This window comes from Ursus americanus, chromosome 16, assembly GCF_024610735.1.
Source record: "Ursus americanus isolate L20-20 chromosome 16, mUrsAme1.1.p, whole genome shotgun sequence".
Taxonomy (NCBI): Eukaryota; Metazoa; Chordata; class Mammalia; order Carnivora; family Ursidae; genus Ursus; species Ursus americanus.
This window is the reverse complement of record NC_142142.1, coordinates 45,276,751-45,299,893: the sequence shown is the minus strand read 5'-3', so window position 1 is coordinate 45,299,893 and position 23,143 is coordinate 45,276,751. Positions and strand designations below refer to the sequence as shown.

The 23,143-nt window shown below is 40.0% G+C and overlaps 2 protein-coding genes across 2 annotated transcripts; one reads left to right on the top strand and one right to left on the bottom strand.

Annotated features, from left to right (window-relative positions):
* Nucleotides 1–638: 638 nt before the first annotated feature.
* Nucleotides 639–1,622, bottom strand: OR10G6 (olfactory receptor family 10 subfamily G member 6). The gene has a single exon (XM_045797545.1). It carries the CDS (start codon nt 1,572–1,574, stop codon nt 639–641), a length of 936 nt encoding a protein of 311 aa, XP_045653501.1. The 5' UTR covers nt 1,575–1,622.
* A 12,868-nt stretch (nt 1,623–14,490) lies between these two features.
* Nucleotides 14,491–15,426, top strand: LOC123792393 (olfactory receptor 10G7). Its single transcript, XM_045797546.1, has one exon. The coding sequence runs from the start codon at nt 14,491–14,493 to the stop codon at nt 15,424–15,426; it is 936 nt and encodes a 311-aa protein (XP_045653502.1).
* Nucleotides 15,427–23,143: the final 7,717 nt, after the last annotated feature.

Here is a 23,143-nt window from a genome sequence, read left to right as displayed (position 1 = left end):
AGCTACATGGGAATAATACCTACTTTATATAATCGATGTCGAGGTCAAAGTTCCTGTTTTGCATGAAGGTTATTTGTAACATATAAAAAGCAATATGGGAATCAGCTCAAGGATTAGCAGCAATAATAAACTTGTATGGGGCGCCTGGGTGGCTCAGTCATTAAGCGTCTGCCTTCAGCTCAGGGCGTGATCCCGGGGTCCAGGGATCGAGCCCCACATCAGATTCCTACGCTGGGAGCCTGCTTCTTCTTCTCCCACTCCCCCTGCTTGTGTTCCCTCTCTCACTGGCTCTCTCTCTCTCTGTCAAATAAATAAATAAAATCTTAAAAAAAACACATGTAGATTGATGCTATAGAGAAACAAATTTTTTATGTGGATTTTTACTCATCTTGGATCTTTTCTGTAAGCTTCCATCCTTGCTGAGTTGCTTTGCTTGATTCCCATTGGATTTGAAGGAAGAAATATGAAAATATCATGTTGAAAGCAGGAAACATTCCAGAGTTTCCATCTGTGCACCTAGGAGTCTTCTACTCTCTGCATGGATCCTTCTTTGCTTTCTGTCTTAAATCTCCCCCGTTATCAGTATCCCATCTGTTGCCCTAAACCTTAGTGTCTTCTGCATGTTTGCGATGAATGAGTCAGTGAGGCTGCACATCCTTGCGACCTCCCAGCCTCCACAATGCCGCCTTCATCTCTTTGTTGCGGAGCGTGTAGATGATGGGGTTGAGCAAGGGAGCGATGACAGTGTAGAAGACAGCGACCACTCCATCCAGGGGTCCCTGAGAGCCAGGACGAAGGTAAATGAAGGTGCAGGGCACATAGTAAACAATGACAACGGTCAGGTGGGCGGCACAGGTGGAGAAGGCATTGCGACGCCCATCGACGGACTGGATTCGCAGGATGGCAGCCACTATATACCCGTAGGAAGTGAGGATGAGCATAAAGCAGGTGAGCACCAGGAACCCAATGTCCACAAAGGTGACCAGCTCATTGATGGTGGTGTCAGCACAGGCTAGACGCAGCATGGCAGGAATGTCACAAAAGAAGTAGTCTACCCGGTTTGGACCACAGAAAGGCAGCCGGAATATGAAGCTTGTTTGGAAAAGTGAGTGGAGGGTGCCTCCCAGCCAGGTGCCGAAAACCAGGAAGTTACAGACGTTGCGGGTCATAATGGCGGCATAATGTAAAGGCTTACAAATGGCCAGGAAACGATCATAAGCCATGAGCGTGTAAAGGAAGCATTCAGTACAGCCCAAGAAATGGAAAGAAAAAAGTTGGATTACACAACCTCCAAAGGAGATAATCCTGCTATCCAAGAGAAAGCCAGCCAGCATCTTGGGGACAATGGCAGAGGAGATGGTCATGTCCAAGAAAGAGAGATGACACAGGAACCAGTACATGGGGCGGTGGAGCCGGGTGTCCACCAAGACGGTGAGGATGATGAGCCCATTGCCAGAGACGGTGAGGGCATAGATGACAAGGAAAGCCAGGAAGAGTGGCACCCCCAGCTGTGGTGGGTGGTGCAGGCCCACCAAAATGAAGTGAGACACGGAAGTCTGGTTTCCACTGTGCATTTCCTTGCTGTTCACATCTGCCAGAAGAAGTAGCAGAAGGGAAAGCTCAAGGCCCATTCAATTCTTTAGGCATGGAACATATATTCTGTGTCATTCCCAAGCATGGACACAAAAGGATCTCAGAAAGAGAGAGATCATGCTCTAGCTCTTGTTCTTAATCATTCTGTCGCCTCCACCCCAACCAACCCCTCACCCCCATCCATCTGTCCAACCTTGATTTTGGGATTCTGCTTGATTCCAGGGAGCAATTATTTTGTCCAAGGTTAAAACCTATGTGACAGGTGATGTGTATGTAATTCAGGAGACTGAAGGAAAGACCATGCACAGAGCTTTTCATGTCAGGAAGAATTACAGTCATAAAAAACCTAAATCAATCCATGAAGAAATGGCTATTCCATTGTTTCCCTTCACTTTGATCTCTGATCTTTATACCAGAGAGATAAGTAACAGCTTGTTTATTTTTTAACAACATGAGAATTGAAATTATATTTCCTGATGTAGGTGTGCCCAATAAAAATCAGCATAGATTTTTAAACATGCATTGTTTGGGCTACACATCGAATGAAGTTGTAGGTAGAAATAATCATTTTCATTAACTGCATCTCAAAAATTTACATGCCAAAAAAATATACATGCCATTTTTAAGTCTTTCAAGGTAGTGAAACAATACAAAATCTCATCCACAAGGCGCCTGTTGTCACTTTCTCTCTGCTTCTGGATAGTGCTATCTATCTGTCAGTTCATCCATCCATCCATCCATCCATCCATCCATCCATCCATCCACTAAGGAAGCATGTATTGTATCTTAAGAGCATAGCCTCAGAGGTCAGACCAGAATGAAAAATCCTAGCTCTGAGGGATGCCTGGGTGGCTCAGTGGGTTAAAGGACTCCCTTCGGCTCAGGTCATGATCCCAGGGTCCTGGGATGGAATCCCACATCAGGCTCCTTGCTCAGTGGGGAGCCTGCTTCTCCCTCTGCCTGCTGCTCCCCCTGCTTGTGCTCCCTCTCTCTCTGACAAACAAATAAATAAAATCATAAAAAAAAGAACTGTGAGAATTAAATGAGGTAATACATGTCAAGTGTATAAAATAGCACATAACACACGTTAAAATTTACCAAAAGAATCCTAGCTCTTCCACTTATACTTGTTGGTAAACTTGGAAAAGCCATTTCCCCTTTCCTTGCTTAATTCTATAAGTGGGGACAATCATTGTGCCCATTTCATGGGATTGTTGTAAGGATTAAATAAAATTACATAATCCATAGTAGCACTCAATCAACATTAGCTATTATTTTCCATCAACTATGTGGAGTGGTCCTCATTATTAGGCAAATTCAGTCATTGCATTTGTGCCTGAGATCTGAAGTGAACCTGTAGCTTCCTGTGACTTGTCCCATAGCAGATCTGAGTCCCCAAATTTGAAGCAGCATGACAAAGAGCCTTCTGTCCCGGGGCTACTGGTGACTGGCATCAGCCACAGGGAAAGGTAGAAATCAGGGACATGACCAGATTTCCTAGACATTTCCTTGCTTACCAACCTTAACACCACTGCAGCCAAGGGCAAAGTGTAAAATTATTGGCATGGCCTAGAGAAAAAGTAGCTTTGTAATATGGTGTCAACTTATTTCCCCAGCCACACCTCTCTGGGCTCCATCCCACAAATCTGTGCTGTAGCCAGACATTCTTTCCTGCCTCCTTAGACACCTGTCCCTTTAATCTAGAAGGGCCTTGTTCTGCCAATGCTTGAAAATTTTCTTCTCATCTTTCAATATCTCATTCATGTGTGATCTACTAAGGAAAGCCTTTTCTCCCTTTCCCCCAATTGCAGCCTCCACAGTCCTTCATGTTTCTATGGGCTTACAAAGCATGCTGCAATTTACCCTTCTGAGCACCTGATTTCTCCCATTAGACTGTGAGCTCCAAAGGGACTTTTTCTCATTTTCTTTTCATCCCATGTTTGTGGCATATCTTGCTCTGGAGATTCTTTTTTTTTTTTTTTTTAAGGTGTATTTATTTATTTTAGAGAAAGAAAGAGAGAGAGTGGAAGGGAGAGGCAGGGGGAGAGGGAGAGAGAGACCCAAGCAAGACTCCATGCTGAGCACAGAGCCCCACACTGGGCTTGATCCCACGACCCTGAGATCACAACCTGAGCCAAAAGCCAGAGTTGGATGCTTAACTGACTTCACCATCCAGGCGCCCCTTGCCTTGCAAGGTTCTTAAATTCTACTGAATAAATGCATTCCTCTCTGTCTGGATGTCACTGTGATCTAGACACCGAATCCAGGATAATATCACTTAGGTCTTAAGGTAGCTCCTGAAATCATAAGAATTCCAATACCGACTATCATTACCTACTAGTTACATTATTTTGAACAAATCTCTTAGTAGTCTTAGTCTCAGTTTCTCCTTTGTTAAAAAAAAAAACAAACAAACAGAGAGAGAGAGAGAGAGAGAGAGAGAGAGAGAGAGAGAAAAGAGGAGGTGGTGTAGATTCCCACCCCAAAAAAGAAATCACAACGTCTCCTGCATCCATGTCAATTCACATTTTACATTTAGTTCTTACACGTAGAAGGTCAATTTTCCTGTGAGCCCCAATTCTCTTTAGTTCTGTACTTTTCCTCTTTTGTCCCCCCACTGCGCTGCTCTCTCTGTCTTCATTCATTTTTACAATTTCTTGTTCTTTCTACACAGAAATTATAATTTCTCCCTTGGGAAAGCCAAAAAATACCCTTCCTTCTCCATTAGAAACTAAAACTGCTCCAGGTACATGGTGTATACAATTTAGTCAGGATCACATGATGTTATTGACATATGATGTGCTCATCTATGTGACGGGAAAAGAAGCATCTCCACGTGCTGTTCTGGGAAAAAGGAGATTAGTACCCGTATACTAGCATTCTCTGGCCATTTCAAACCCTGGATGACCTAAACTAGGCTTAAGCTAGACCCTGAAACTCATCTGGGTCAGAAAACTCTGAAAGGTAAACAGGACTTTGGTGAGCAGAACATAAAATCCTCCCCTCCCCACCGTGTATTTGTAAAGCACAGGCTTTAGGAGATCTTGGCTGTCCTCTCTGTTCCCAATACCTCTCACATACTCTCATAAGTATGTATCTCAGAAGGGTTTCCATCACTACACCTGTGCCTGCCTTCTGGAGTCTTGTCTGCTGACAGCCTCTACCTGGCTGTGACTCTGCCATGAGGCCATGGCCTGCTGCTTGCTTCAGTCTCTTGCTCTCTGCTGTTTCTTGTGGAAGGCCCTTTTTGAGCTGGACAGGTTCCCCGGGCTCTCTGAGACGCCCCAGCTTGAGTTCGTCACCGTAGTCTCTCTGCACACTTCTCTGGGTGCATCCCTCCTCTTTGTAGCCTTGTTCAAAGTGTTGGCAGCAATGTCCCTGGGGTGTGAGCTCTGGAGTCTCACTTTCTGGCAAGCAACTTCTTCCTTCCTGGAGTCCCCATGGGGTGGGGCCCGGGGTTGACATCACTTTTGCTTCACCCTTCAGGGGCAATTAACTTGCATGAAAATAAGATGCAGTGGGCTTTGTTAACAGCAAAATGTGAGCTAGGGCTATTCCAGGATGTTTGCTCAGTTGCTAGCAGTGTCCCTGAAGCATAGGATCCTGCTGAGAGCATAGACTTGATCAGGAGTCAGGAAGGACCAGCCCTCCTTTTCTCACCTGTAAATTAGAGATAAAGTTGCTTTATCTGTTTCTGCCATAAAAGTGTGGGGAGGGAATTTGCAAGAACTTCAAAGCCAAAGATGCTACATGAATGCTGTGTGTTAATTACCTAAAAGCGTCCTTTGAATTTCACTCAGACTCAAAAGTAAATTCCTAGGACAAGCAACACTGTTTCAGGCAGGAATGTCTTGATCTTCCAGTATGCAAACAAGAGACCGGGCTAGGTAGAGTATGCAATTTTGGCAATCCCTTAAAAGTCAAACACACTTAAATTAGAGCGGGAGACCCTTTAGAGAAATAATCCAGAGCACATCCCCATTTTACACTAAAAAAAAAAAAAAAAAAAAAAAAAAACCAAAACACAAAAAACAAAAACCAGTTCTAAAGAGATGAAGTTCAAAGGAGAAAGATTATACTGTGCAGACAGTGGATATAATCTCCTACAAGTCTATGTAGATATGTGGTAAGGAATTCCCCATCTGTGAGAATAGAGGAATGGGTAGTTCTGGAATAGTGCTGGGCGAACTATGGACCAATAAACATTTGTTGAAAAAGTTTTTGTCTTTAAATATGTTTAATGATTTCGTTGGAACCATTGTTGGTGTGCAATTTTTATGTAACATGTTGTGAGACCCAACTTTGCACTTGGTCTATTTACTGACGGAGCCATTCTCCACGAAAGAAATTATCTAAAGTCAGCATTAGTTTATCAGTACATTTCCCATTATAAGGACATGATTTCCTAATTTTTCTATACTTTCTCATGATACAGATTTTAAGTGAGATATAGGGTTCTGCTGAGAGAGGATTCTACATATGGAGAAGAAGGTGGGAGGAACTTAGGATGCCAAACACCTCATTCCCCTGTGACAGGGGGCTTTTAAGTTCTGTGCTATCCTGATGGGAATAAATATTTATCTCGAATAATACCAGCCAAAGTAATACTTGATTACAGACTGGGGCTTTGGTTCCAAATTCTGATGTGGATCCTTGGCCTTGGAATGTCAGGAGAGATCTTTTCTCTGTATTAGGGAGCCCAAGTGGCTGTCTCTCTACTCTAGAGCTCCCTTTGCTTCCTATTTGATTTTCTTTATGGATGGGGCCATGGAAGGTCTCTGGGACGGAGTGACAAATTCTAATGTAAGTAACAATTTACAGAGAGGGTCTGAGAACCTCCAATCTGCTAATGTTCAGATAAAGAACATACTGAAACCCAGTGGTCTTCTATTATGATGATAAAATAATGACTTATTTTGTTGGGGAGACTGGGCTGAAATAGCAAAAAGCAAAGACCAAACCCACATACTTTGTGGATTATTAACTGTAATATCCAATGAACTGCCTAGTTGGCTCGAGCTCTCATGTAAGATTAGAGAATGGTTAGAAAGAACAGAGCTCTGAGAAATGGCATGGGAACTGGTGGGGGGATTTGCATGAGGCAGTGCCTGACTCCCCAACCTCACACTGAGTCTCCGTACCCAGAAAAATCAGCCCCTCCTGCTCCACATGGTGAGGCTCTTCTTGCCTTGCTTGGAAATCCAAAAGGCCTCTCCTTCTAAGAGGAAGGAAGTTTTCCTCAGTCGCACGCCTCACGTGTCCTTTCTCCCTCCCTCGTCCACAGCCACCCTCCCCGCGTTAGTTTTAGTCAGGTGAAAATGAATTCCAAAAGAGTTTGACCAAGGACAAAAGACTGCCCTTATATGTTTGGAGAAATTACCACTAAGAGCCTTCCAGAAGTTCTGCAGGTATTGTGCTAGCTTGGTCAGAAGACAGTAGCCTTACACTGTTTCCTGACTGATTGATTGACGGATGCTTGGACTCCACAGTGGCTTATGCTAAATAAGAATGCAGGGAAAGGAATCCATGACTTGACCAGCTGGCGATGTGGACGTGGGTTAATCATACACGTGCAACGAGCCGACTCGCGTGCAAACCGTATGCTCTGAAGGGGCCAAGAACATACTCCTTTTAACAAGACTCTAAGAATGACATTGATACCGGATACAGAGCTAAGGATACTGGTTGGAATTATTGCAATTGAAATGAACTTTTAATTTTTACAGTGTTTTAAGGATCATAAGTAAGGGGTCTTAACTCCCAGACAAGGGTGGGGGGGACCATCAGTGTGAGTGGTCAGAGAATATAGTAGTCCAAATGAATCCAAGAGCAAAAAGTCTTGCCAACCCAAAAAGTCTTTCCTTATTGATTAATATAACAAAATCCCACCAGGGATCATAAACAGAGGCCCAAACTAAGCCACCAAGGAGGTCAATGTCCTTCCCCAATTCCTGATTGAGCCAGTTCACTGAGTTGGTGCCACTTCGGAGAAGGAAAGACCAGGTATTCCCTGTAGTAACAACATAGCCTGAACTGTGTATATTCTTCCTGTCTTTCCGCAAGTGGACCTGTATTCCACGCAGTAACTACACAGAAAAAGAATCAGATCAATTGCATTTATCGAACTTCAGTTTTGTCATGTGATAAATCGTGCTCCGAACCAAGTCTGCCTTAGCAGCATGTCAAATTCCCCTGCAATATTTCCTAGTTCACGAGTGGGGACTTGCAATTGGTCTTCTCAGCAACTGAGGGAATCTCCAGATTGGCTTCCTGCCCGTAGAGTAAGTAGGGAGTGTTTTGATAGAGAGGGTCACGTGGAAGCCCTGGGGCTCCCTACTTCCAACAAAAGAGTCATGAAATCTTTTGTGTCTTTGGGGAGGCTCACAGAGATTAAGACAATTATCAAAGATTTAAAGATTCAGGATGGAAATTTCGAGGTCATTCCCACTTAACTCTGCAGTATGCCAGGTGCAGAACGACAGAGAGTTGCAAGCATAATGAAGTAGTGATGAATGTCAGCTCCAGTTCTTGACGTGGTCTTGCTAGAATATACCAGCACAGCCATCAGCACAGCAGCACCTCCAACTGGTGGGGACATCTAATTTCTAGCAGTTTCCAAATACGTAGGTGTACATTAAAACTTTCAACATCCAAAAGATTGAACGTACACCTATGTATTCTGAAAGTGTTACAAATTAGATGTGTATATAATGCATACATAATATACATATGTAAATACTAATAAAACAAAATATGCATAACCATGATCCAATTTAAGAATAAAATGGTACCAGAACCACTGTTGCATCTTTGTCCTTTTCTTCTATGACATTCTCTGCTCTCCCCACGAGAGGTAATAACTATCCTGGAATTTCTCCTACTCCTTTCCTTGATTTTCTTTTGTTAATTTACCAAATATGTGTTCATTCGAATTTTGAACTTCATATAAATGGAATCATACAGAAGTATTCTTTTTTTAACATAAGCAATATTTATTGGCAACGTTATGCTAACTATATGTGTGCATAAATGTATATATGCATATGCATATATACATGCCTATGTATGTATAACCAAATATATATTGTTTTTACTGTCATTATCTCATTTTGCTTTATGTCATTCAAAGGAGTTGGTCATTTGATGCCCATTTTTATTTCATTTCATTTTATTTTATTTTTTAATGTAACATACAGAGGTGTTCTTTTTTGTTTTTTTAAAGTTCTGTTTTGTTTTGTTATGACTCTTTTTTTTTTTTTTTTAAGATTTTATTTATTTGACAGAGATAGAGACAGCCAGTGAGAGAGGGAACACAAGCAGGGGGAGTGGGAGAGGAAGAAGCAGGCTCATAGCGGAGGAGCCTAATGTGGGGCTCGATCCCAGAACGCCGGGATCACGCCCTGAGCCGAAGGCAGACGCTTAACCGCTGTGCCACCCAGGCACCCCCATACAGAGGTATTCTTAACTAAGAATTATGTCTTTGAGACTCACTGATTTTCATGGGTGTGGTTTATTCATCTCTCTCTCTCTCTTTTTAACCTCTGTGGTTCTCTTTTATGAATAAAGCATGTTTTTCACCTCCCTCCTTTCACAATTTTCTCTTTCCAAACAACACTTGAATTGGGAACATTTTTTTTTTGCTACATGTAAGCAGAGCAGCTAAGGATATGTTTATACATGGCGGGAAACGCAAATGTACAAGATCTATGTAGGTCCCTGGAGAGCGTCTGCTGGACCACACGGCGTGCAGCTCTGTACCTGTGCTGGAGATCTCGTGGCACCACCTTAACTAGGAGAGTAGGAGAGCTTATTTGTGCATATATTTTGGCTGTGTATCATTTAAACCCTCTTCCTGTCAGTGGGGCTGCATTTTGCTATAGAGACAGCAATACCAGATGCTTTCCCATTCCCTCCAGCAAATATGGGACGTGGACACGGAATCTAGACTTAGACTTTGGTCAGAAGCAAGGGCAATTAAAGGCACGTGCAAGAAAGGATGATTCAGGGGACGGCCATGACAGGACTAACAGCACAGAGATTTGAACGGCAGGGTGACCTCGTCCCGCAGTGTGTTCAGGGGTTCATGGCTGGGGTGATGATAAGCCGCTGTGGACTGGCGCCTTCCATGGAGACGTCAGTGGACCACCATCACATATTCATGAGGCACAAATTTGCAATAATTCTGCCTGTTCCTGTTTCCTTTTCCAAGTTTGAGTGATTGGCTTTTCTAGGGGTTTGTTACATGAGTGTGTGTGTGTGTCTGTATGTGTGTGAGTGTGTGGGGAAATAAATGTGTTTCAACTGAAATATATAGTTTTGTTTAGCTTCCTTTTTTACTTAAACTATGTATAATTCCCTTTTTTTCTGGTTTTTTATGCATACAATAACGAATAAAATTATAAGTAATTAGACAACATCTTATATGCTATATTATTATTCTCATCTTTTGAAGATATTTTGTCCTTTTTTCACACCACTACTTCTCAACTCCAGATTAATAACCTCATTTATATCCTTCTACTCCTTTCTCTATGTCCCTGAAATACACAGTTTGTGATGATTTGCTTTACACAAATGAGACAATGCTAACCACACATCTGGACATGATGTTCCCCCTCCTCCTTGAAAATATCCCATGAAAACCCTTCAGAGGTAACTGGTGTGGTTGTAATTCAATCTTTTAGTAGCTGCTTAAGTTTTCATGATGTAACAACACCATGATTTATTCTTTCTAGAGTTTTTCACTTGGTTCCGTTGTTTTTCCACTAGAAACCATGTACCAACACACATGTTTGAATGAAGACACTATATCCTGGTGCTTTTACAATCATGAATAGACTCCTGGAGTGGAATTACTGGAATTAAGAGTGTACATGATCTTAAACTCAATTACTACTATTGGGGGCACCTGGGTGGCTCAGTCATTAAGCGTCTGCCTTCAGTTCCGGATCGTGATCCCAGAGTCCTGCGATCGAGCCCCGCATCGGGCTCCCTGCTCCACTGGGAGCCTGCTTCTTCCTCTCCCACTCCCCTTGCTTATGTTCCCTCTCTTGCTGGCTGTCTCTCTCTCTGTCAAATAAATAAATAAAATCTTAAAAAAAAAATAACTACTGTCGTATTGCTTTCCTAAAGAAGGCGCTGTAACCATACAGATTTGTACCAACACTATGTGGGAAGAAGTTTCTCCTCCATTCAGCCAGCAATAGATGTTGATGTTAGTAACTTGAATTAGTTACCTTAATCTGTAAAAGTCCTGACAAATCAATAACAAAAGACTATGACCTCAAAACAAAGAAATCAGTAAAGTTCATGAAAAACTTATTTACAAATTAAGAATGACTTTAATACATCAAGTGTTTACATAAGCTTATAAGAGCATAAAAGTTATGATAGCAATGCAATCTATTACTTACACAGTTGGGAAATAGTTATGTATCCTTAGGTACTTCCTCAGAAAAGCCACTCGAAAGCTCTAAACAATCAAAAAAGGGTAGAAACTTTTATGTTTTAAACATACTTTAAAAAGATGGTGGATGAGAGAGTGGCATTGAGATAGAGAATGGAAACAGGTGGTGACCATTTATGGGTTCTGGAAGATTTTAAGTTGAGAGTCAGGGTTGTGTGTTTATCTGCATCACTGTTGAGGGAAAAGGATAACTGGGTCCTCCTTCCTTCCTCTTAGGTGTAGATACTAGTTTCAGAAAGACATGAAATCTTCTCAGGAGGGTTCAAAAAGCAAAACAGTGGGAAATATAAGCATGATTATTAAAAACCTTTCGTTAGTCTCTTGTTGTTTTTCTGCTCATCAAGGGAACCTGAAGACCCAAGAGGAATCCATCCCCTGAGACACCAAATCAAGTTAAGTTCCGACCCATCTAGCCATGTTCATTTCCATTCCCTATACTTCAACTAGTTGGGTCCTTGGATAGGAATGAGCCACTTGCACCAAAGAATCACAGGTATGTCTGTTCTTTGAGTAATAACTTGCAGGCTACTGCCTCGACAATGATAGTAAAAAATTGGAAGAAAAAAAATAGATGAGTTTTATACAGAAATTAATCATATACTATAAGGTGAGTTCTCAAAATGGTAGATTTCTCTTAGTCTTCCTGTTTTTCCTCCTGAGCTTCCACAGAGAGATAAGATGCTTGGGCATTGTTAGACATCCTTCTACATTGGATTATCAAGTCTCACATTGTCACTGTCTCTGTCTATGTCTCTGTCTCCCACCTCTGTCTGTCTGCCTGTTTCTCTCCACCCCCTCACACAAGTATTAATTAAAAACCTACAAATAAGGACCAAATTGCTGTAGCAGGGACACACAGATGAAACATTGACAACTCTAATCGACAGTCCTGCCTTAAATCTCAGGCTACTTGCAATTCACCTGATGAAAAGTTTCCTATTTCATCTAATCTGAATGTGAAGTTACTCTGGGTATGGGATCCTGCTGGTAAAGTAGAAACTTCAGATACATTTGTACCAGTTCTTGAATTCTGATATCCATATAGGTGATTATAATAATTTTGTCTGTTATTTACTCTCTTATTTGAAAAATAGAGCTTAAAGAGTTTTTGTGTGTTTGTATATTTGACACACAATGTCACACTATTTTCAGGTATACAACATAATGATCCAACTTCTCTGTACTTTATGCTCTGCTCACCACAAGTGCAGCCACCATCTGTCACCAAACAATGCTGTGACAATACCATCGACTGTATTTCCAATGCGGGGCCTTCATTCCCATGGCTTATTCATTCCATGTCTGGAAGCCTGAACCTCCCATTCCCCTTCACCCATGAAAATTATAGCTTAGATGTAGCTCAAGCCACATTGTCTAGACACGGGATGCATTTTGTCTAAGCTTTGCTGAGATCAGAGATCCTGGCTTCTCTCATATTGTGGAGCTGGTTTCCTAGTCTTCCCTCAAAGAAAAATTAATAATGATCATGAAAGCAACACTAAGTTGGATAAATAAAAAACATTAATTCTGTCTTGCTTTTCATTGTACAGAATCCCAACTTTTCTTCATATCAAGCTGGCAACATCCTTTCCTCTGGTGTTGGTTCTGTTCTTCCTGTCTCAGGTAGTAGGTCTTAAATAAGAGCCATACACTTGACGGAGATGTTTTCTGTTATAAGGGCATTGCCTGAATTCATGAGTATGAGAAGTAGAAGATGTAGGGATGGATATTATCTCTAAAAAGGCCAAATAAAAAATATCTAGATATTTAAGATGGAAGGTTATATGTTAGAAAGCTGCCAGTGGATTGATGTGGGAGAACACATATGAATTTTATGTTCTTAGGGCCTCATGAAGGATAAACTAGTGTAAGAGAAGTATGGAACCAGCAGTGTACACGGTTTGGTGTTCTGAATGATATGGAAGATTCCTGGTCTCACATCATAGAGGTGAGATTCTCACCTCCTCTGAGGGAATTCCCTTTATAAGCAGGTGGTGGTTGTAATGAGACATCAGTCCCAAAACCAGTGATGAAACCTTCCTCAAAGATCTAGCTTTGAAATTGAGAAGTCTCACAGCACAAAGAGAATTTATTCTCCTCTCATTTCCCCCCTCTATAGATAGATTGGGAGATAGATAGATAGATAGATAGATAGATAGATAGATAGGCATTTCGGTCTCACAAGGCAACAATTTTGTATGATTCATTATGATTTCTTGAGCAGCTCCCAAGAAGCCAACACTTTATTAAAGATCACATCTCTTACCTTATTTAATACTTACAATATTTCAACTAGTATTACCGGTGTCAAGTATATATGACAACCCCCCAAATTTTTCAGGTGTACTGTAGACATTTGAAGTGTGCATTGCTATCAACAATTAAATTCTTGGTTTATTAAGTTCCTACATGAACTCTGGAGAGAAAATAGAATTCCAAAGCACCACCCCCCGATTGCTGCCCCCTCGTGCACACTCCCTGCCAAATCACCTCCCCTTGAGTGTGGGTGAGACTTGTGACTCTGGTGGATTATCACTCGTGATGCATTCTGTGACATGTTTATCACAGCAAATGGGGAGAGGTTCTCCTACTGGCTTTAGAGAAGTAAGCTGCTGTGTTATCAGATGGCCAGGTGGTTAGGACTTGAGGGTGGGCTCTAAAGCTGGGAGTGCCATGAGAGACTATGGACTCTAGGAAACAAACTGAGGGCTTCAGCAGGGAGAGCGGTGGGGGAATGGGATAGGCTGGTGATGGGTAGTAAGGAGGGCACGTATTGCATGGTGCACTGGGTGTTATATGCAAGTAATGAATCATGGAACTTGACATCAAAAACCGGGGATGTACTGTATGGTGACTAACATAATATAATAAAAAATATTATTAAAAGAAATAAAGCTCGGAGTGAGGATTCCTACTAATAGCCAGCAAGAAAGACAGATAACTCAGTCCTAAAACTGCAAGGAAATGAAATCTGCCTACAATCTCCATTGGGTTGACAGAGAAACCCAAGCCTCAGATGATATTCCATACTTAGCTGACATCTTGATTTTAACCTTAAGAACACCCAGCTCACCGGACACAGACACTGTAAGAAAGGAAATTTGTATTTCCTTTGTGCTGCTAAGTTTGTGGTCATTTATGATATATACCTAGAGATTAATACAATGATTTCTAGGACTTTCTACTGCATAGATCTGTGTGTGTGCCTCTGTGTGTGTGTGAGAGAGAGAGAGAGAGAGAGAGAGAGAATGATGATGAAATTATTCTATCATCTTTACCAAATAAGTTTTGTTACAAGTAAAGTTGAGTTTAACTCTAGAAATATCTACCATGGATGATGCAGTTGCCACATGAAAATGGGTGTCCAGTTTTCAATTACATACTGGGTGCTCTCTCTACTCCCACAGGGACAGACACAAAAGGCGTGGAAAATGACAAACGTGAGCCTGGTCACAATGTTCTTCCTCATGGGGCTTCCCCGTGCACCAGCACCGGATGTCCCCCTCTTGGGACTCTTCTTGGTGATTTATGTACTCATCGTGGTGGGGAACCTCCTCATCCTGCTGGTGATCACGGTGGATTCCCACCTCCACACCCCCATGTACTACTTCCTGACCAACCTGTCCTTCATTGACATGTGGTTCTCCACGGTCACCGTGCCCAAAATGCTGATGACCTTGGCGTCCCCAGGAGGCAGGGCGATCTCCTTTCACAGCTGTGTGGCCCAGCTCTACTCCTTCCACTTCCTGGGGAGCACCGAGTGTTTCCTCTACACAGTCATGTCCTATGACCGCTACCTGGCCATCAGTCACCCACTCAGGTACACCAGCATGATGAGTGGGAGGACGTGTGCCCTCCTGGCCACCAGCACGTGGCTCAGTGGCTCTCTGCACTCTGCTGTCCAGACCACACTGACATTCCGTTTGCCCTACTGTGGGCCCAACCAGATCCAGCATTACTTCTGTGATGCCCCTCCCATCCTCAAGCTGGCCTGTGCGGACACCTCCATGAACGAGATGGTGATCTTTGTCAACATTGGGGTCGTGGCCTCGGGCTGCTTTCTCCTGATAGTGCTGTCGTATGTGTCCATCATCTGGTCCATCCTGAAGATCCGCACCTCAGAGGGGAGACACAGAGCCTTTCAGACCTGCGCCTCCCACTGCATTGTGGTCCTTTGTTTCTTTGGCCCTGGTCTTTTCATTTACCTGAGGCCAGGCTCCCGGGATGCTGTGGATGGGGTTGTGGCAGTTTTCTACACGGTGCTGACACCCCTTCTAAACCCGGTGGTGTACACCCTGAGGAACAAGGAAGTGAAGAGAGCTCTGCTCAAGGTGAGAAGTCAGTCAGTATTCACCCAACGTAAATAATGAAGAAAGGCCAGATATGACTAGCTTTTTTAAAATTTTTTTAGGACTAAATTAAACCACCAACATGAACATTATACTTGTAAGGAACATTTCAAGTATCCAATCTTGATTTTTTCATTAAAATTTAATGCATTTTTAATTTTTCCCTCTGCATTGCTTGCCAGAATCCCAATAAGTAGACATTTAGGTGATAGTGTAAGAGGAAGGATGATGGCTTCTTCTTCTCTTTTCTATTCTATCAAGTAAATCATCTGAAAAGTTGTTACTCCTATCCCCTGATAAATATTTTGTAAAATTGTTCTTCAGTACAATTCACCTATATTTCATTTTGCCAATTTAAATCAATCTAAAAATCTCTCTCAATTTTCAAACCATTATACTGATAAAAATCACATGTAATATTTGCAATTCATTATATAATATAGTACCCATATGATGAAATTTTATGTTATACAATATCATACCAAAGGTACTTGATTCTCAAGAATGACTTTATTCACATTTATGAGTTAATGAAAACTCTATAACTCTTTAATTTTTTCACTTTGACTTCCAAGATTTTTAAAGTAAATATTTGCCTATCTATGTACTTTATGCACTATTTGTACTGAATTGGTAACAGATACCACTATCTAGATTGTTGTTCTATATTTACAGAGCTCCTGACTGTTATCTTAAATGCAAAGGTTCTAATTTCAGCAATCTTAAAATTATTTTTGTGAATAAACAAGAGACAAATAGCAAATGTGTGAAATTAAGAAAATAATCTTAGAGACAAAAATATACTACCAATAAATATTGAAAGTATCTTCCAATTTTAGAACCAGACTCTAGTAACCAGACCTCTGTAATTATATTGTCTGTAGTTCACATTTGTGTGACTTAAAGTGTAAAATGAACTTTAGACACTATCTGGGAGGTAAGACTTGAGCCATGAACCTCAAAAGCAGTCAAATATACACCTATATTGATAGCATAAAGTAGTTTTTCTAAAAATAAATGTTTAATTTAAATGTCACCGGTATCCTCTTAGTTCAATAAATGTCAACACTGCCTAGCATACCAAGAAGAGAAGAAGAGAAACTGGTAGGCATCTGTTAGAACTGGAGATCACTTGTCAGACTCCTCAGACTTGCAGCACCTGCCTTCCAGAGACCATTTAGCAAGGCAACCCATCTATGCTAGGTTGTATATCTTGCTCTAAGCAAGTTATGAGGCCATGCTGGGAAGAAAATTGTACTATCTATAAAGGTATGACCAATGTAAACCATGCAACAGTGATCTATTTAAGAGGTCAATTACTAGTGTTCATGTCAATAAACCAGACTGATATAGCCTAGTCTAGAACCTTACTCAATTTGCAAAGGAGAAAACTGAGGATGAGTTTGATCAAACTTACTTAGCCATTGGGTTCACTCGGATTCTTTCTAGTTTCTTGTTACATCATACTATTTTACTTAACTCACAGTAGCACAAACTGTTACAGGACATTTACTGAGTGTTATGTTACGTGATAAGCAATAGATACACCCAAAGAACTGACAAAGTCTCTGTATTCATGAAGGTCCTCATCTGCTATGGAGGAAAAACAGGTGTAGCATCATCCAGTGGACACTGTGATAAGCATGAGTGCCCAAGGAGAGAACTATTAATAGTTTCAAAGTGGAAATATGCTGAAAGATTCAAAATTCTATAATAATATATGTTAAACAAAACCAAGTTGAAAGTAATTTAAGTGTTTAATGGTGATATATAAGATAAATATCGGTGTCATTTTTTTAGTCGAAATGGCTATTGAAATAATTGTAGAATCATGTAAAATTGTATACAGTAAAATGGAGAGATCCATTACGTAAGTATGTTCAGTTTCCCCCAATGGCAACAATTTGTAAAACTATAGCATAATATCACAACCAGGATATTGGCATTGATCTCATCCACAGATCTTACTCACATTTGCCCGGTTTTATGTGTACATGTGTTGTGTATGTGTGTAGGTGTGTGCTAAGTAGTACGCAGATGAGGGAGAAAAAGAAGGATGAGTGAAAGAAGCCAGTCACAAGAGCGTATGTACTGTATGATTCCATTGTTGGAAACTCCAAAAAAGCAGATGTCATCTACAGAGAGAGAAAGCAGATGAATCTGGGTCTCCGGCTGGTGAAGAACAGCAGAGGGGACATAGGGATTCCATTGTGGTGATGGGAAAGGTTTTTATCTCGATTGTGGAAGTAACCAGTGTTTGTTAAAGCATCAAACTGGGCGCCTAAAATGGATACATTTCAGCATATGCAAATTATATCTTTATAAAGCTGCTTTTTCAAAGCAGGCAAGGAGAAAAGTCAAATTTCAAGTTAAAAACAAAAAGAGAACCCGTTATTTCTACACAGCCATGACAAAGTAGCTGTCAGACTTAACCTCCCTCTGAAAAGTATGAACTGTGTAAAATATATCCCTGTGCCATAAAAATTACTAAAGAAAATTCCAAAATTGAATAAAATGATCCCAGATCAAAGTACAAGAAGGAATAATTAGCACTGGAAAGGGAAAATATAGGTAAATAAAAAACACTATTAACTATTTTAAGCACATGTAATAATAAAAATCAATTCAATAATAAAGCACCAATAATAATGTCCTAAGAGGTTTACAACATAGTTAGAAATTAAATATATGACAAAACATAAAAATATATAAGATGTTACATGGAGTTAAATGATTGTAAGGGTCTTAGATTATTTAGGATGTGGTAAAAGTGTTAACATAAGTAAATTATAATATTAAAAATTATATTGAATATCATAAAAAGGTAAAGAATAATGAAAACAGGTAAAAACAAAAAAGTAAATAAGAAAATGAAAACTTGTTTAATACACTAAATACTTTGATTAATACAAGGAAGACAGAAAAATTATGGGAATAAAGAAAAAAGAATTTAAGCACAAATTGAAACAATAGCAAAATGTTCAACTTAAATCTATACCAGCAATTACAGATACAGTAACCACCTTAAATAAAATAAAAATGTTAGAGACCGACTTGAAAATTCTTAATTATCTAGTTTATAAGAAACTTCATTAAATACAAAAAATGGATATTAAAAAATGAAAAGTAACAGTGGAAAATATACACCACAAAAACACCAGGAAAAAACCCAAGTCTATATTAATATCAAATAAAGTGAACTTTAAGGTAGGAAGTAAGAAGCGTGAAGGATATATTTTTTATAAAATTTATTGAAGTCTAGTTGACGTACAATATTATATTAGTTATAGTGATTTGACAACGATCTGCATTAGAAAATGTTCACTAAGTTACGTGTAGTCACCATCGGTCACTACACAAAATTACGTATTTGCTGTGCTTTGAATCCAGTGACATACTACTTGATAGCTAGAGGCCTTTAGCTCCTTATTTCTTTTACCTGCTTTGCTCATCCTCCCACTCCCTCCCCTCTGGCAACACTAGTAGTTCTCTACTTGAGCGATTTGCTGCTTCTAGAGCCTGTTTCTGTTTTATTGTTTGTTTGGTTTGTCTGTCCACATGGAAGTGAAATCATATGCTATTTGTCATTCTGTGACTTCTGTCACTTAGCACAATACACTCTAGGTCCATCCAGTTGTCACGAATGCAAGATTTCATTTGTTTTGTGGCTGAGTATAAAGGGCATTTTATAAATAAAAAAAAATCAATTTAACAGGAAGATATTAAAACCCATAATTCTTATGAATTAGCAAAATATCTTCAAAATATATGACTTGTGAAAATTGCTATAAGTAATTCTTCAGTGAAATAATATTTTAACAGCTTATCGAGCCTCAGCAATGATACAAATCAACCAATATGGAAATAAAGTGTAAAGAATGTGAGGAGATAACTGTCAATCAAGAATTGTACGCCACTAAAGGCAGAGAACAAACTGGCAGCTGCCAGAGGGGGGGGCTGGGGGAGGGGCGAAGTGGGTGAAGGGGAGCAGGAGGTCCAGGCTTCCAGGTATGGAAGGAGTGAGTCACAGGGAGGAAAGGCACCGCATAGGAAATACAGTCAGTGATCTCGTAGCAGCCTTGTGTGGTGACGGATGGAAGCTATGCTTGTGGCGGGCAGAGCATAACGTGTAGACTTGTCTGACCACTATGTTGTACACTTGAAACTCATGTAACATTCTGTATCCGCCACGTTCCATTAAAAAAATAAATATGATTGAATGCTGAGTAATTACCAAGTATGAGTGTGCAATAATGACATTTAGAGACATTAAAAAATAGGAAGTTTCTACCACTACTACAACCGTATCAAGTAACTTAAAAATATACAACACAATAATAAAACTCATCCTGAAATGAGCATTTGAAATATAGGAAGGAATAGAAAGTTAAAAAAATCAAACCTGTAAGTAAATCTGAATAACTATTGTATCATAAAAAATAATGTTCAGTTCTCGAGCTTAAAAAGTCATGATCGTGACTTCTGGTTTCATCTCCAACAAGTAAAGAGCTTGGAAGCTGTCCCTTGCCTTCTTAAAACAAGGCAAATTGGGACACATTGAATATCAAGGCTTTTCTTGGACCCATCAGAGAGCTGAGGTCACAGGGCAAATTGGCCTGGGACAGTGACGGGTGATTAACACACAGCAGACTGCCCATTGCGACCTTGCTCTTCTGTGTTGATTTTAGAGTGTGGTCCACCTGTGAATGGTTTGTCACACTTCATTACTGATTTCAAATACTCTCATATCACATGGTCACACGTGTCAATATGCAGCCAGCAGGTGGCCTTTGGAGGAGGACTAACTAGAAAGTCTCCCATGTCTCACCCACTCACAGCTCACTCCATGAGAGCCCTTGCCTTCTGCTTCTATCTAATGATCTGAAGTGCTCTAGCATTAGGGCATTTGACCCCCTGACACTTGCTGCATAAATTTCAATATTTTCAAAATTCAACATGGCCCCTGCTGACTGGGGGTGAACTGGAGGAATAGAGTGATACCGAATCCGTAGGGTTTTGCCAATGTCTCTTTTGATCTAATATATACGTCCCCTGGTCACTTTGCTAGTATGGGTATCCAAACATGAGAATAAGGTCCCTGAAAATAGTTTGATAGTGATGACTTTGAAGAAGGATATGACCCTAATACCCATTTTGAAAATGTCCCCCCATTCTACCAAAGAGGAGGAGATATGTTTTTGTCTTAATTTTACCCACAGTGAGAAAAATCGGGTCACACTGCAAACATTTGAGTTAGACCTGAGTCAGGCTTAGTTAGTGCGGTCCACCTAATGCTTCCTCATCTCTATCTCTGGAACATGGTAGGATTATACCTTCTTCTGGCCCTCCTGTGGTTGGGTGGGGGCAGGTCCTAGTCAACATGTATGCATGGTCTGGATACAGAGATTTTCAGACAATAAAAAGAAATGCAAAATACCTTAGTTTAGACCTTTGTGTCCAAATTTTCTTCTTGTTAGAACTAAAAGATTCAACATGCATTATGATTTGGCCTGGGAAACAGAAGCTCTGTGAATTTGGAGCAGACGCCAAAACATGTAGACTGAAATCACCTTTGTATTATTCATACTCTATATATCTAATTATTATGGGTTATGTAGTTGAAGTAAGTCTTTGTTATCTGCGTATGCTATTTTTTTTATTTTTAGGTGATAATTCACTCTACTACCTAATCTGTGTTAGATGTTATGTTGTTTACTGTAGCATTTCATATATACATTAGGACACTGTAAGATTCATTTGTCTACTTATGTGTTCCCCACTGGACTCTGGAGTTCTGGAGCACCGACACCGTATAGGAGTCCCCTAATTTAAATTGTTGAAGGAATTATTGCATTGATTAATTATTTGAGAAAGCATGAGTGAATGAATAAGTATCACTGAGGTCATAAGTCATTCGTGATTTGAGCCTGATTTTTTCTATATTAGGTAATTACTTCTTATAATTCAGCTACTACTTCTATCATATAGACAGTTTTCGACCACTAGTGAACTCAGAAAATAGAGCTTCAAGGAATCAATCAGATACATTATGCTATCATCAAACAATATTTTCAGAATTCAGGCTAACAGTGGAATGGCACCATGAATAACGAGCCGCAGGGGACAAGTTCGATCCTCCAGTGCTGCTATTTTGAGGAGAAACCCAGGAGAATACATCAAAATGTGGCACAATGCAATGAGACATTTGCTGAGATTTCATCGGTTCCCATGTGCAATGCAAACATCAATTCTCCAGTATTTTATTCTTTTTTTACTTTCCCTTTTTGAAAACAGTACTAATAACTCTTGGAGCATATTAACAACACAATGAAGTATTTACAAAATGAGGTTGTCCCAATTATTATTTGATAATGTAAAGGATTCACTACTGAAGTATCAAAATTATCCAACATTCTTCTTTATTTTCTGGAATTTCTTCATGTCATCCTACCTTCATTCTTTTGCTCTATTTCTTCTCTTACCACTTTTCCAATTGCATGAAGAAGAAATGTGTGAACAAAGACTATGGGAAGAACTTCCAAGTTTCAGGGCTACTTTTCTTGGGCCGGTCATACCACAGAGAGACAAATATTGAAGAAGAAGAAGGAAAAAAGGTTTTGGTGTAGACATAGGAACTTGTTGTGATAGGTTTACCTCCAAATGGAAAGAACAAAGAACTCAAGTTATCAGGGACTTGAAAAGAAGTAGGAACATATGGAGAGAACGAGGTGCCATCTGTTTAGGACTCAGTGTGGATCGGAAGTCAGGTCCCTGAAAAGTAAATATTTGGAAATAGAAAGCATCTTAGTAGGAAGAATATCCTGAAGAAATCAGACAGGATTGATGTAGGTGGAGACTATGGGGCTCTGACAGTATTTTTCCCAGAGGAACCCGCCGCTTCATGGGGAACACATAAGGAACCAGATGGGATGAGACTGAGGGATGGCACATTTGCAATCTCACTTAGGTGGAGGTAGAGCAGATCATGCGCTTTTCATAGTCTATGGGGGAAAATGTAGTTTCTATCAAAATCCCACATTTAGTTATAAAATACACATAACTATTCAAAAATCGGTGTTTCATTATGCCAGTAATTGCTGATGCTCATTGCTATTGCTCTTCCTCCCCCAAAATGGAAAGTTCCTGAAATTAGTGATCGTAACATACAGTAGAATTTACACCATGAGCTTTTGTGCCAAATAGCCTGAAATTAAACCTTGACCATATTCCTACTAGCGTGGGACTTTATCAAGTTTCTAACCTGTCTTTGTTTTCTCATTTTTTATAATAGAGAACTTATTATAGGGTTATTGTAATAATTATAAGGTTCTTGTAATGATTAACTTATGAAGTGTCTAGCATATCCCAAGCTCAATAATGTTTCTGTTTCACAGCTGAATAATTCTAGAATAACTTAATTCATTATAATTTTAACATTTCAGGTATTTTCTTATAGTTAAATTCCTTGAAAACTAATAAATATGAGGGCAGCAAATTTATCAAAATAGTTAATGAATCAGAATGATTGCATTGTCCATAATTAGCAGGAGTAATTTATATAATAATAATGATAATAATAATAATAATGGCAACATTCACGCATCTTCAAAAATACTATTTTAATGGCTGGGAATCATTGACGTAATTTGTGAAGAGAATGATTCTGAGAACCAGGCTATCTGACTGGTGGCCCCAGGTTTGAACTTTAGATCTTTAATTGAGAATTTACTGGGGT